This window comes from Bos mutus, chromosome 14 (genome assembly GCF_027580195.1).
Source record: "Bos mutus isolate GX-2022 chromosome 14, NWIPB_WYAK_1.1, whole genome shotgun sequence".
NCBI lineage: Eukaryota > Metazoa > Chordata > Mammalia > Artiodactyla > Bovidae > Bos > Bos mutus.
Window position 1 is genome coordinate 16,030,642 of NC_091630.1, and position 13,950 is coordinate 16,044,591.

General features: G+C 39.8%; 1 protein-coding gene across 3 annotated transcripts in view; it reads right to left on the reverse strand.

Annotated features, from left to right (window-relative positions):
* Positions 1–13,950, reverse strand: part of NIPAL2 (NIPA like domain containing 2) — a 93,322-nt gene that overhangs the window by 39,993 nt on the left and 39,379 nt on the right. For all 3 annotated transcript variants that reach the window (XM_070383022.1, XM_070383021.1, XM_070383023.1), the window contains exon 4: positions 7,933–7,992. In XM_070383022.1, coding sequence (XP_070239123.1) covers positions 7,933–7,992 — 60 coding nt within the window. The remainder of the gene's footprint in view (positions 1–7,932; positions 7,993–13,950) is intronic.

Here is a 13,950-nt window from a genome sequence, read left to right on the forward strand (position 1 = left end):
TAAAAGTGGCATGAAACATCACGTTGTTGTTGCTGTTTAGTTGCTAAATCGTGTCTGACTCTTTGTGACCCCCATAGACTGTAGCCCACTAGGCTCCTCTGTCCATGGGATTTCCCAGGCAAGAATACTGGAGTGGGTTGCCATTTCCTTCTCCAGGGGATCTTCCCAACCTAGGGATAGAACCTGTGTCTCCAGCTTGGTAGGCAGATTCTTTACCACTGAGCTACCTGGGAAGCTAATATGAAACATCACAGTTCCTACTATTTTTATTTCAGTAAAGCCACCAATCTTTGGAAAGGTACACATTTTTGACTTAGAAAACTTGCTAGTTTACTTTCTGTTGGCCCATTTGACCAAAGGAGTGCTCTGGAAGTGTAAGATACCAAAAGAAGGAAAGCAGCACTTGACATGCCCTTGGCCCACGGACATGGTTAAATTTCAAGTCCAGACTTGGACAGTGGGAGTCTAATCTGAACTGAGACTGGCTCCCCAGAATTAAAATCTCACTGCTACTGCTAGTTGCACAGGCCAGGTGAGTTGTTTATCCCTCTGTGACACAGTCTCCTCATTTCTAGGCACAAATTAACTTTTCATACCTGCTAGACTCCAGGAATTTGGCTCTGGAAGAGGCCATCCTGGGAAGCAGAATATGTTTGAAAGCTCATCTGGAGGCCTGTGACAAAGGACCCTGGGACAAATGCAACTTAGGATGCTGACTGCCAAGGGTCAAAGGCCATCTGAGTCAAACTTCGAAATTAATCCAAACTTGTATCTCTAATATTGGTCTACAGATGACTAGAGGGAGTGTCCCTGGGGCTGTCTGTACAGGGTTAACAACTCAATTTGAAAATGAAAGGACAGGGCAGGAAGGACTCAGCACTTTCTGATTATCTAGTGAAGACCTCTCTCCGTTGGTCTTAAAAAAACAGAGAAGAAAGGAAATCATGTAACTGACAGAACACAGAGAGGAAGAAACACCAGCATATGTTTGCTACCCACTGCCGACCTCAGGGAGTGAAGTCGCTCAGTCGGTTCAGACTCTTAGCGACCCCATGGACTGAAACCTACCAGGCTCCTCCGTCCATGGGATTTTCCAGGCAAGAGTACTGGAGTGGGTAGCCATTCAGGTCTCCCACATTGCAGGTAGACGCTTTACCATCTGAGCCACCAGGGAAGCCCTAACCGTCTGTTCAGTACACAAAGCACTGAGAGCTGACTATTGGTAGGGTCCAGAGGTGGAGCAGTCAGGCAGCAGTGAGTAAGCTGAAGGTGGTCGTCAACCACGGGATGCTGGATACAATCCATGATATAGGGATGTGGGCTCATCTGCCAGCCTTATGCCCAGACCTGCACCAAATACATTTTCTCATCAAATATAACTGAAGTCACATAAAAATCTACAATGATCTGGTGGGCGTTTCAGATTCAGCTTGATACAAGTATTAATAAAATCTCTTCCTATAAACTTGTCATATACAAAACAGGGAAACAGGCTCATCCCTGCTCTTTGGAGTAGATGGACTAGGTGTACTGGGAGGGCATATGCCAAGGGAAGGTAATCATTCTTTTTAAGCAACGTGTCCAAAGCTATAGATTTCATAGACAATTGTGGCTGACATGAGAGTTACATTATGATCGCCATCACACAGAAATGTGATGATAATAAGAACTATAATAGTAATAGCTAATACTTAACATACTCTAAATGCTTTATACAAACATAACTAATATTTCTTACAAAAAGCCTACAAAAATAACTATACTGCATGTTACTATACCAACATATAGTATGTGTATACTGTATAATATATAACATTGGATACTATTAAACTATTGCTAGCCATATTTGATATATGAGAAAATTGAATCACAGAGGGAATAACTATCTTGTCTGGGCTAAGTGAAGAGCTTGAATTGGAACCTAGGTAACGTACTCTCTTTTTATATATGTATGTGTGTGTGTGTGTGTGTGTATATATATATATATATATATTTTTTTTTTTTTAATCTACTTGGTTGTGCTGGGTCTTAATTGTGGCATGTGGGATCTAGTTCCCTGACCAGGGATCAAACCCGGGCCCCCTGCATTGGGAGTGTGGAGTCTTAACCACTGGACCACCAGGGAAGTCCCTAGGTAACCTGTTCTTAATGATTATACTCTTCTGCCTCTTGTATGCATAACGGACCGGGGCTGATAAATGGACTACACAAGCCTGTCATTCACCTTGTAGTCTCAGTGAGTGGCACCCCAGGAGTTGTACTGAACACAACGTGAGGCTGGATGAAGCGTCTCCACAGGGGACAGAAGGAATGCACTCCTTCTGGCAGCTGTTCCTGAAGGCCCCGACTGGCCCTGAAGTTCCTTGAGAAAAGCGTCTCCAAACTGGTGTTCCCTAGAACCCAGTGTCATAAGAGGGACACACCACCACAAAAAGTTTCAACTCAAATCTATTTGGAAAGAGGTGAGTTAAACAAATTTAAATAGCTATTTTACTGGAAGACCCCTGAGAGCCTGAATGTGTTAGTGTTCATTGTGAATCTCCTTGGGGAGGATATGGTTGTAATATTTTCTAAACATATTTGACCATTTATATCATCCTGAAGTAGTGTTTGGAGGAATATTTTATACTCTGAGAAATGCCTGACATTTAACTGGATCCAGCTGTGAGAATACAGCCTCTGTTTCAAGAGGCTACTGAAGCTCTGTTGCAAAGTCTCCTATAGATGCTTGTGGATGGAGGCTGACATATAAAGATGGAGGAAGGGAAAACAGCGTATAGTCAGGCTCCTTCTGATGCGTCTGTTCACCGGCATCTACAGCCTGCTGAGTTCCTCACCTGCGCAACCCTTGGATTCTAGAATCCTTGCAGAGTTCTTCCTCAAAAGACATCCAGTTTCCCAGCCCACCCTTCTCCTTAAGTAAAACCTGAAATTGCTTTTAATTGTGTCCCCACTCTCCAGCTCAATGCCAGCTAGTGTTAACTGCCATTTAGCTAGCTTCTGGAATCTGGCTTGATCGGACTTCTGATAGCCTCAAGAGTTGAAAAATTCAGCTAACCTGACCTTACCCTACATCACTGTCTGGTTTTCTTAGAGCCTGCAATATGCCGCCTGATCAATGGCGGTCTAGCTATTGCTTTAGTGGTGGTATACCACTAAACACCACAGCATAAACTGGATTCCTTCACACCAAAGGGTGCCTTCTCCTCAGTATAGTCTCTCCAGATTCCTCAGGCTTAAGGCAGCCAAGTCCTGAAGTAGCCCTGGATTGGCAAGTCTCAAAAGTATTGTTGTTCAGTCGATCAGTCATGTCTGACTCTTTGTGATCCCCGTGGACTGCAGCATGCCAGGCTTCCCTGTCCTTCACCATTTCTTGGAGTTTGCTCAAACTCATGTCCATTGAGTTGGTGATGCCATCCAACCATCTCATCCTCTGTCATCCCCTTCTCCTTTTGCCTTCAATCTTTCCCAGCATCAGGGTCTTTTCCAATGAGTCAGCTCTTCACATCAGGTGGCCAAAGTATTGGAGCTTCAGCTTCAGTGTCAGTCCTTTCAATAAGTTAACTAAGTAGGGTGTATATTGTCATCCTGCTTATTTAACTTATCTAAATAATATAGTGAATTTAAATAGTTCTGAATCTACCATCATAAAGTCTCCCATTCTTGAGGCAGTTTTAAAACAAAATAACCAATCTGTCCTCTCAACCAGAAATGATTTTTGTTTGGCTAGATTAGTATTCTAGGTCCTGGCTTCAAACCAAGCTGACCTCTGGTGTGGGAGAAGGAAGGAAGGAAGTGGTCTTTGTCTCACTATTAATCTCGTGACATTCTATCAATGGGGAAACCATGTATAGGTGACTTGAAATAATCAAGTTACTGGTCTCTGGAGAGTGCTGATGTAATTTTTATTTTTATGATGACAATATCTGGACTTAAGTCAACTAGGATCTCACAGACTATTAGATTCAGTATTTTTGATGACTAAGGGACGAGAGGGGGAAATACTATAGTTTTGGCTGATTGAAGGGGAGAGAATTTTGGTGCATTTTAGAGGAAAAATAATCATTACAATAATTTAAAGTTATTAATCCACTAAGAATCAGAGCACAGTCCAAAGCCTGTCATTGAATTAATAATAGTTGGCGATTTCTTTCAGACATAGCGTTTGTGAGGTCATTTTTTTGAGGTTAGTGGTGAAAAGCTTCATAGCCACAGATCAACATTTGGCAATAAATTAGTTCAGCTTGTTTCCACATGGTCCAAAAAAATCTTCATTTGTTCCATCATGAAAAACAAACTTTCATTTGCTTGAAGCAGGGAAAAATAAATGATTTTCTTTTACACATTTTGACAATTTAATTTTTAGCATGCTTATATATTAATTTTGTACAAAATGCCACTAACTACTCTTTTCCCTGTTTGGTTTTAGTCCCTGTAAAGGAAAAACAATGCATTTTTAGCTTTTAACAGAAAAAGCCAAGTTTTCTCAAGGCAACAACAATATAGGTCCCAAGAAAATGTATGTGACCTAAGACACTACTGAGGATGGTTGGGGTAGAGTCCTTCCCTAAGCCTGAAAAGGGTTATTACACCTCAAATCATGATAATCATATGGTATTGCTGTCGGAGGCATGGGTATGGAATCAGTGACTATATCCTTTCTTATTCCTGTGATGTTAATCAAAAATTGATCACTTTTAACTACAGTATGATACAAATATGATAACAGATAAATCCCTGCTCAAAAAGCATTCAGTTCAGTTCAGTCACTCAGTCGTGTCCGACTCTTTGCGACCCCATGAACCGCAGCACATCAGGCTTCCCTGTCCATCACCAACTCCAGGAGTCCACCCAAACCCATGTCCATTGAGTCAGTGATGCCATCCAACCATCTCATCCTCTGTCGTCCCCTTCTCCTCCTGCTCTCAATATTTCCCAAGCATTCAGGTAAAAGGCAAAAAAACTCAGAGTTGAAGGAAATGTTAACTTTAATGTTATTAAAAGTTCACTAAAATATCCTAATCAAGGTTTTCTCTCATAAAGAAATAGCACAAAGTGGTGGGTGGTGGTATTAATAGCTATGATAATAATAGTGGCCATTATTGAGGACATATTACATGACAAACCCTCTTCCAAGAGTCTTACATGCACAAGTTTTATATACTTGTTTAATCCTATGACATAGGTAATACTATCTTCATTTTAAGGATGAGGAAATTTGGGGCTTAAAGGGATTAAGTAATTTAGCAAAAAAGACATAACTCTTTGAGTGGGAAATGGCAACCCACTCCAGTATTTTCGCCTGGGAAATCCCATGGACAGAGGAGCCTAGTGGGCTACAGTCCAGGGGGTTGCAAAAGAGTTGGACATGACTTAGCGACTAACCAACAACGACAAAGCCAATCTATAAATGAATGTTCCTACATTTAAATGAGACGGTTCATGCAAAACACTTATAGCACCTGAGAGAAGTAGATATTTAATAAATCTTGGCTATTTTTAAAGTAAGAAAAATTAGCAAAGAATCAAAGAATTAATAGAGGTGTTTTTTTTAATTACATGTGTATGTGAGTGTATTTCCTATTTCTTACATTTTTAGTATTACCTCTTAGGAATGAAGTTAATCATAGAAATAATAATTTTATTATTAATAACAGGGCTTTCCATGTCTCAAAGTGCTTGCATCAATTATCCAATTTGACCCTTAAAATAGTCTTCTGTATTTGTCAGCACACTGGCTTAGAGAAGTTAAGTAATATGTTGGCCACACAGTTGATAGCAGAAGTTGAATCCAGCTTTGAATCCTTGAGAGTGAGTTTATTTTATATCCTTTGATGTTGAACTAGTTTACTGCTTTTAGTAATGTTCAGTTGATCTTGGGTTTTCTAAGAATATAATCAAATCACTGGCACATATTGCTATTTCTATTTCTTTCCTTCCTATAGCTATGACTTTCACTGATTTTTCTCCTAATCCTCATTGGCAGTGCTTGTAGCACAGTACTACATAGAAACTCGTCTTGACTTTCGTACGTTTGTCAACAGTGCTCACGTTATTCCCTCTGTTTGCCATCCTCCAAATGCTGGGAGGTGGTCCATGCCTGTCCTATTCAGCTGTGAATAGGTATCTGTGCTACAGAAAATCCTCTCTAAGCTTTCTAGCTAGAGTAATCTCTCTTTATTTTAAACCAGTGGTTCTCAACCGGAGGCAATTTTGCCTGCCCTCCGCCCACCAAGGGGGATTTGACAATGTCTGAAGTTATTTTTGGTTGTCATAACTGGGGCAGAGTGTGCTACTGGCAGCTAATGGGTAAAGGCCAAAAGAGATGCTGCTAAACACACTACAATGTGCAGGACGTCCCCCTACAATGAATTAGCCAACCTAAAATGTTAGTAGCGCTGAGGTTGAGAAACTCTGTTCTAAATAACGGTTCAGGCATTATAATACATATTATTCTCTGCTTTAAAAAATGTATTTTTGTATACATTTGATCATTGACCATATTACTTGAAGGCAGGGATTCTGTCTTAATCATCGTTTTATCACAAGGGTTCATAATAATTGGCAAGACTTCCTCTATATCCATCTGTATTACTTCATTAAATACCTTACATTTATTTAAACATTAATCAGCCATTAATTACAAAAGATGACATACGTAAGATTAAGCGACTTAAAGTTTCCATAAGATTTTTGATAAATGAGAAACATAACGTAGGACCTAATTGCTTTAATCTATAAAACTCAGGCATTGCTCATTCTTATTTCTGATTCCATACAACGTCCCCAAATGAGGCCATAACCATAGTACAAAAAAAGAGTATAGGAAAATAATGTATTTGAAAAGCCACAATCCACATATGAATGCATTTGGAAAAACATTTTAACCATGAAAATTTGACAGTGTTGACTAAAAAACTCTACTAGCAGAATCAAATCAAGGAGGAAAAAGAAAAAGTGAAAACTTCAAGACACTAGGCTCAAGGGAAACAGGATCAGGGAAACAAATGTTCAACATACCAACACTGGTGTCACATTTAAACTCAAACAGTTTTTTCTTTAATATGATCTCCTTGGAACTGAGTAGATGTGGCTTTATTTAAAGTGCCTAAACTCTCATACTCATTATCATATGTTGGCAGTAATTCAGACAGGATTTTGTCAAGGAAGAAAATATGAATTTTTATAATTCTTCTCATCAGTGATATTTCCAACAAGAGGTAGAAGATACAATCAATATGTGATGGCTTTGCCGTGCAGCAGAAACATTTTTTACAGCCAGTAAGGCTACTGTGATTTTTCATTAATAGCTGTATTTCTAAATTAAAAAAAAATTTTTTTTTTGGCTATACTGCACGGCTTATGAGATCTTAAATTTCCTGCCTGGGGATTGAACCCATATTCTTAGCAGTGAGTACGTGGGGTCCTCACCACTGGATTGCCAGGGAATTCCCTCTAAATAAAATTTTGAAGATCAATATTCTATGTTACTTTTGGAAAAGGCTAACAAAAAATTAGGTAGTTAATTGGTACATCTAATTTTTGGATGTGGTTTTCATTTTCATGCAGTCCCTTCATGCAACAATCTATCAAGTTATGTCCTTTGAAGTGGAATACTCTATTAGGTAACACAGATGTTTTCTTGGATTTTATTACATTCCTAAAATTTTCATAACATTCACAATAGTAATAATACTGTAATGATGATCTGCTGTGGTCAATAGCTTGGGCAGCGGCCTCAATGAAGACGCACGTATTTCATGTCAAAGAGCAGACGGCAACTCCGAGGCAGAATAACGTTCGCCTCTAGATGACACTATATCCATTGCAGTAATTTGTTCCTTGCTTTTAAAGCACACATTTTTAATGGATAGGATTAGTTATTTCCTCATCAAATCGAGCTTTAATTATCTGAATTAAATAATTACTTACCTATTAAATCCGAGGCTCTCAAATTTTCTCTCAGAAACATAACAGAAGTAATAGCACTACCTAGAAAGAAAATGGCCATTAGAGGTGTTTCCAAATATAAAAGCACGTATTATGCAACACCATTTGAAAGGAGTTAAGTAGTCTCCGGTCTGACTAGCTGTGTCCTGGTCAGAGACACCTGGTGACTGTGGCCGTGGAAACGGCCTCTGTCCCCCTCATGGCTGAGGATTCACAGAAATGGGCCTGCTTTATAATGAACCTACAGCAGTGACCGGGATGGCGCATGGTATACAGTGAGGGCTTAATAAAGGCTGACTGAATGACTAAATGCCTGAGTGAAAAGAAAAGAAAGAAAGAAAAGAGGGAGGGAGGGAGGGAATAAGGAAGGAAGGAGGAAGGTAGAGACAGAAGGGAAGGATGGAAAGGCAGAAAGAGACAGAAGGGAAGGAAAAAAGAAAGGACAAAAAACCCCCCTTAACTTCATATCTCAAACTGATACATACTTCCCCTTACCTCCTCCCAAAATCCCTCTTCCAAGGGTACCTCCATTGAGCACCAGGACCCGAGGGCTCCTCCCGGTCTCCCCTCTCCTTCACGCGACTCCCCCAACAGCCTACTGGGCCAGTTAGGTTGGGATTTCACTGTCTCTCAAGTCCACACCTGCCTCTTCATTCCCTCTGTCACGATTCCGGCCAGCTTCACCTCAGGCTCAGATGGTGGTAGCAGCTCCCCTCTGGAGCCTCTCATTTCACTACCCCTTCCCCACAGCACTAGAGGCATCTTTCTAAGAGGCAAATCAAGTGTAAATCCACAGCTTAAAACCTCTTAATGGCTTCCTGTCATACAGAGGACAAAGGCCAAACTACTAAGCATAACATTCAAAGACAGCCATGATTTTACTCCTGACAATTTCCTTACCGTGTTTGCTCTTCATCTCTTCTATATTCAGTGTCCACTGTCACTAAATTAATCATAATCCCCAGAAGCACCACTGAGTTTCATGCTAAAGGACTTTTCTATAAGCGGTTCCCTATGCATCTCTGCCTCCATCTTTTAACCCAACTCTAGACTCAAGCATCACCTCTGGATTCTCCCAGACTGAGTTGACCACTCCACATATGTGTCATTACCCCTCATACAGCTTTCTCATTACATAAGACTTTTATTTTTGCCTGTTTTCTGCAAAAGACATTTAGGCTCTTTTATTCTAAGATATGTCTTTTTAAAAACTATTTATTCGGCTGTGTTGGGTCTTAGTTGTGGCATGCCCTGTAGTGAGTGCAGTCTTAGTTCCCTAACCAGGATTGAACTCACAACCCCTGCATTGGAAGGCAGATTCTTAACTACTGAACCTGAGATATGTCTTATGAGATAAGACCTGGAAGTCCTGAGATATGTCTTATTTTTTGAAGATCTCTTATATGTAGTTAGGGTGTGTGTGTTACTTGCTCAGTCATGTCCAATTCTTTGGGACCCCATGGACTGTAGCCCACCAGGCTCCTCCATCCATGGAATTCTCCAGGCATGAATATTGGAGTGGGTAGCCATTCCCTTCTCCAGGGGATCTTCCTGACCCAGGGACTGAACCCACGGCTTCTGAATTAAAGACGGATTCTTAACCATCTGAGCCACCAGGGAAGCCCAAGGAGTTAGTACCCAACACATAAATAAAAGGGTTGGTGGGATCTCCTGCATTTGTTGACCCTTGTGATATTTAGGACCCTCTTTCCCATTACTGATGCTAATTAACCCTCAACCTTACAACCGAACCATGACCTACTAAGATGTGTGGGGTAAGCTGAATCTGAGTTGTTCCTCCTCCAGAATCATGAGACAATGGGAACATCCGAATTTGCAATAATACAAACACAAAAACCAAAACTTCACAACATAACTTGCATTTAAAATTTTTTAAAAACCATTGGCTGAACTTTTTGTTTTCTCAAAGCAAAAATACAGAAAGAAAAATCACCATAAAATAATATTATCATCTAGAAAAAAACCCACAGTTAATATACTTGTGTGTTTACTTCCCTTTCGTTGAGATCAAATCATAATGCAAATTTTCTTTAGTTACTGTACTAAAAACAATTTGCCATGTCATTAAAAATTCTTCATAGATATAATTTTAATGAGTCTGAATTATAATCCACCAAATCAGTTACATTTGAATGTAACTCTATCTGGTGTTGGGGTTTCCCTAGTGGCTCAGATGGTAAAGAATCTGCTTGCAATACCGGAGACCTGGGTTCAATCCCTGGGTCAGGATGATCCTCTGAAGTGAATGGCAACCCACTCCAGTATTCTTGCCTAGAGAATTCTATGGGCAAAGGAGCCTGGCAGGCTACAGTCCATGGGATCACAAAGAGTCGGAAATGACTGAGCGACTAACACACACACATATCTGGTATTTTGGCAACTGATTTAAAATAAAAGCACAAAATAAAAATAAAAACACCAGAAACCTTCATTCAAGATAAGCTAGAATCTCCGCTTCCTCCATCTTTTTTTCAACCTAGCTCTCTCTCATTCAAGGGAGACATGTTCTTGCAGAGCTTTCCTGGGCAGGTACTTATAGAAACAGAGGTTTCACACAAAATAAACAGAGCATGGGAAACGTCCACCAAGCATGAGTTTGATTGTATGGCATGGCCACTCTTCGTAAGAAAAGTTATGACAAACCTAGACAGCATATTAAAAAGCAGAGACATCACTTTGCCGTCAAAGGTCTGTATAGTCAAAGCTGTGGTTTTTCCAGTAGTCATGTATGGATGTGAGAGCTGGACCATAAAGAAGGCTGAGTGCTGAAGAATCAATGCTTTTGAGCTGTGGTGCTGGAGAAGACTCTTGAGAGTCCCTTGGACAGCAAGGAAATCAAACCAGTCCATCCAAAAGGAAATCAACCCTGAATATTCATTGGAAGACCTGATGCTGAAGCTGAAGCTCCACTACTTTAGTCACATGATGCAAAGAGCCGACTTATTGGAAAAGACCCTGAAATTGGGAAAGATTGAGGGTAGGAGGAGAAGTGGGTAACAGAGAATGAAGTGGTTGGATGGCATCACTGACTCAATGGACATGAGTTTGAGCAAACCTCGGGAGATAGTGAAGGACAGGGAAGCCTGGTGTGCTGTCGTCCATGGGGTCGCAAAGAGTTGGACACAACTTAGCAACTGAACAACAACAGCAGTGGCTTTAGAACATGAAAGCAATATTTTCTACAGATAAATTAATGTATAGATGCATAGCTCATTGCATTAAGAACTGAGTTTGGGACTAGCATAAAAATGTATGAAAATTTTCTATTTCAGATTTGGACCAAATAATTCAGGGAAACTAATTTCACATTTTAGAGCATTAGAAAAGGTATAAAAAAATCAAGATCTCACTCCCAACTCCCATTACTAACATCCTGTGTATATGTAAGGAATCTTTCCAAGCAGCCCTTCTCCAGGGGATCTTCTCAACCCAGGAATCAAACCAGGGTCTTCTGCATTGCAGGTGGATTCTTTACCAGCTAACCTACTAGGAAAGCCCTTCCAAGCAGAGGGAGATGGATTAACAATAGGTAACAATAAAAAAATAGGTTAAGTATCATTATACTAACACACACTAAATGCATTCCATTATAACAATCCTTGAGATGTCTATTTCACAGTGAAGGATTCCATCAAGAAGGGAGACACTGCTTACATGGAATAAGGAGATTTTAGAGCCAGCAGGAGATACAGAGATAATCTACTCTAGGTTCTAACCTTTACAGTTGGGAAACTGAGGTCCAAAGGTCTCATATTTATTGATCCGTTCATTTAACAAACATTTATATTACAGCACAGCTGGAACCAGCACCCACATTTCCTTGTCCCACTTCACAGCACTTTCTAGCATACTACACTCCATTTCCTTCCTTAGAGTAAGAAAGGCATCATTTTCCTTCTCATTGCTAAGCCACAGTTTCAGAAATAATGTCACTTTCAGAAGGAAGACAGAAGAACACTACGTAGTAGACAATTTCATTGCTAAAAGCAAAAAGGACATGATTGGTAACGATAAACTTGAAATACACTATATACATCAAATTATATCAATTGCCATAAAATAGTTATCAGAGTCTTATGAAACACAAATATACTACTTTTACTTTCTGAAATAATTTATGTGCCTGGTGTATTTTCCATAAGTTTTGAGAGAACATGTAATCTGCTACAAAATTTTAGCTAAGATAAGGGAATGAGATTTTTTAAAATTTATCTAGCAAAGAAAGTAATGAAAAGAACATTCTCTTAAGATACATCTACTTATAACTAATTTATCTTGCAAAACATGATTAAAATGAGATCTGTATTGAGCAAAAAGACAGTTTCTGAGCAACAGCTAATAACATGATTTCTAAGAACAGCAGTAAATTTTAATTTTATTTATTTTTTAATTGGAGGATTATTGCTTTACAATGTTGTGTTGGTTTCTGCCATACAACAAGAATCAGTCATAATTATATATACACACCCTCCCTCTTGAGCCACCCTCCCCACTCCCATCCCACCCTTTCAGGCTGTCAAGAACAGTAGTAAATTTTTTTAATGATAAAAAAATAAGCAAACTGCACTGTTCCCATATACATCTGCAATCAGAAATCTGTCAAACTCAGCCCTGTCTAGTTGTTGCTATAACAACAACCTTGCCTTCTAAACATGTACAAGGAAGGGAAAACTATTACGCTTTTATTTCTATAGTAAAAATTAATATTTAAAAATAGAGCATCTAAAGAGCAATAGTTTAAAAAGCATTGAAACAGATAATGCTGGTAACTGAACAGATTTTTACTAAGTATATTAAACTGAAGTTACTACGGAGCCCTAACTGCAGCACTCACAGTTTATGGACATTTTTGACTAAAGGCATCGTTGAGCAGAGGCTCATAAATCCTCTTCCATGCTGGCTTTCACAGGTCATGCTTCTACACAGAGAATGCTCCCAGACACAGGCCTACACACAGTGCTCCTGGCACAGGAGTTAATTCATTGCATGGTGAACACAGTGACTCCAGAGGCACTGTGGGCCACAATGATTAAATGCATTAAAAAAAAGGTAGCCTATGGAAGATAACACGCCCAAGTTCAAACAGTGGTTATGTAGGAATCACGGGAAAAAATACAGCGGGAATACTACGTAAGAGAGAAGGACAAAAAAGTGTCTTCTTGTATTTCCTTTGGTGCAAAAGCGTGCTCTCATGGCGCCGTTTATTAATGTATTCACACAGCCTCGATCATAATACTTCATGGTCAGGAGAATCAACCACAGTTACAACGGGCTGACTCCTATTGGGAAGTCATCTATACTCTTTTTGGTGATGAAGCGTCACCTGGCTTGCAGGCAGAATGGAAACGATTTCCTGTCATGGCTGTGTACAAGGGTGAGATACACGGACATTCTGCCTTGGATTTCCAGATGAAAACAGAGGCCAAGCCAAGATCCCCGTGCTTCAGCTGCACCAGGTATAAGTATGAGGAGCTGTCAGTCCCAAGTGTAGACATGTTTCAGTTTGCAGCATGATGATATATCTGCACATTTTACTTAAATTCTCCCCTCCAACACAAACAATATTTTTTTTTTTATTAAGGGTTTAAGAACACAAAAGAGGCTTCAGTAACTATTCAAATGTGTTATGGTATGGCTATTTTTTCATTCACATTTATTTACTTTTCTCCACTGTTTTACCCTTTTATGACCACTGCTATAAAGACAGATTTAACCCAAAGTTTTAAAAAATCAATTATACTTTATTTAAATGTGAGTATGTATATGACATTCTTATCTGATTCAGCTGGAAAGGAAAAACCTTTGGTTCCAGGGTCACAAACCCAAATGCCTACAGGGGCCAGTTGGGTAATTCTCTAAAGAAGAAGGAATAATGAGGGTGGTGGGCTGTGCTGATCAGGGGCTGTGGGCCTGTGGTGACCTGGCGTACACAAGATCAATGAAAGGCGGTAGCCAGAACTCAGTCCTAGCCAACTTTAA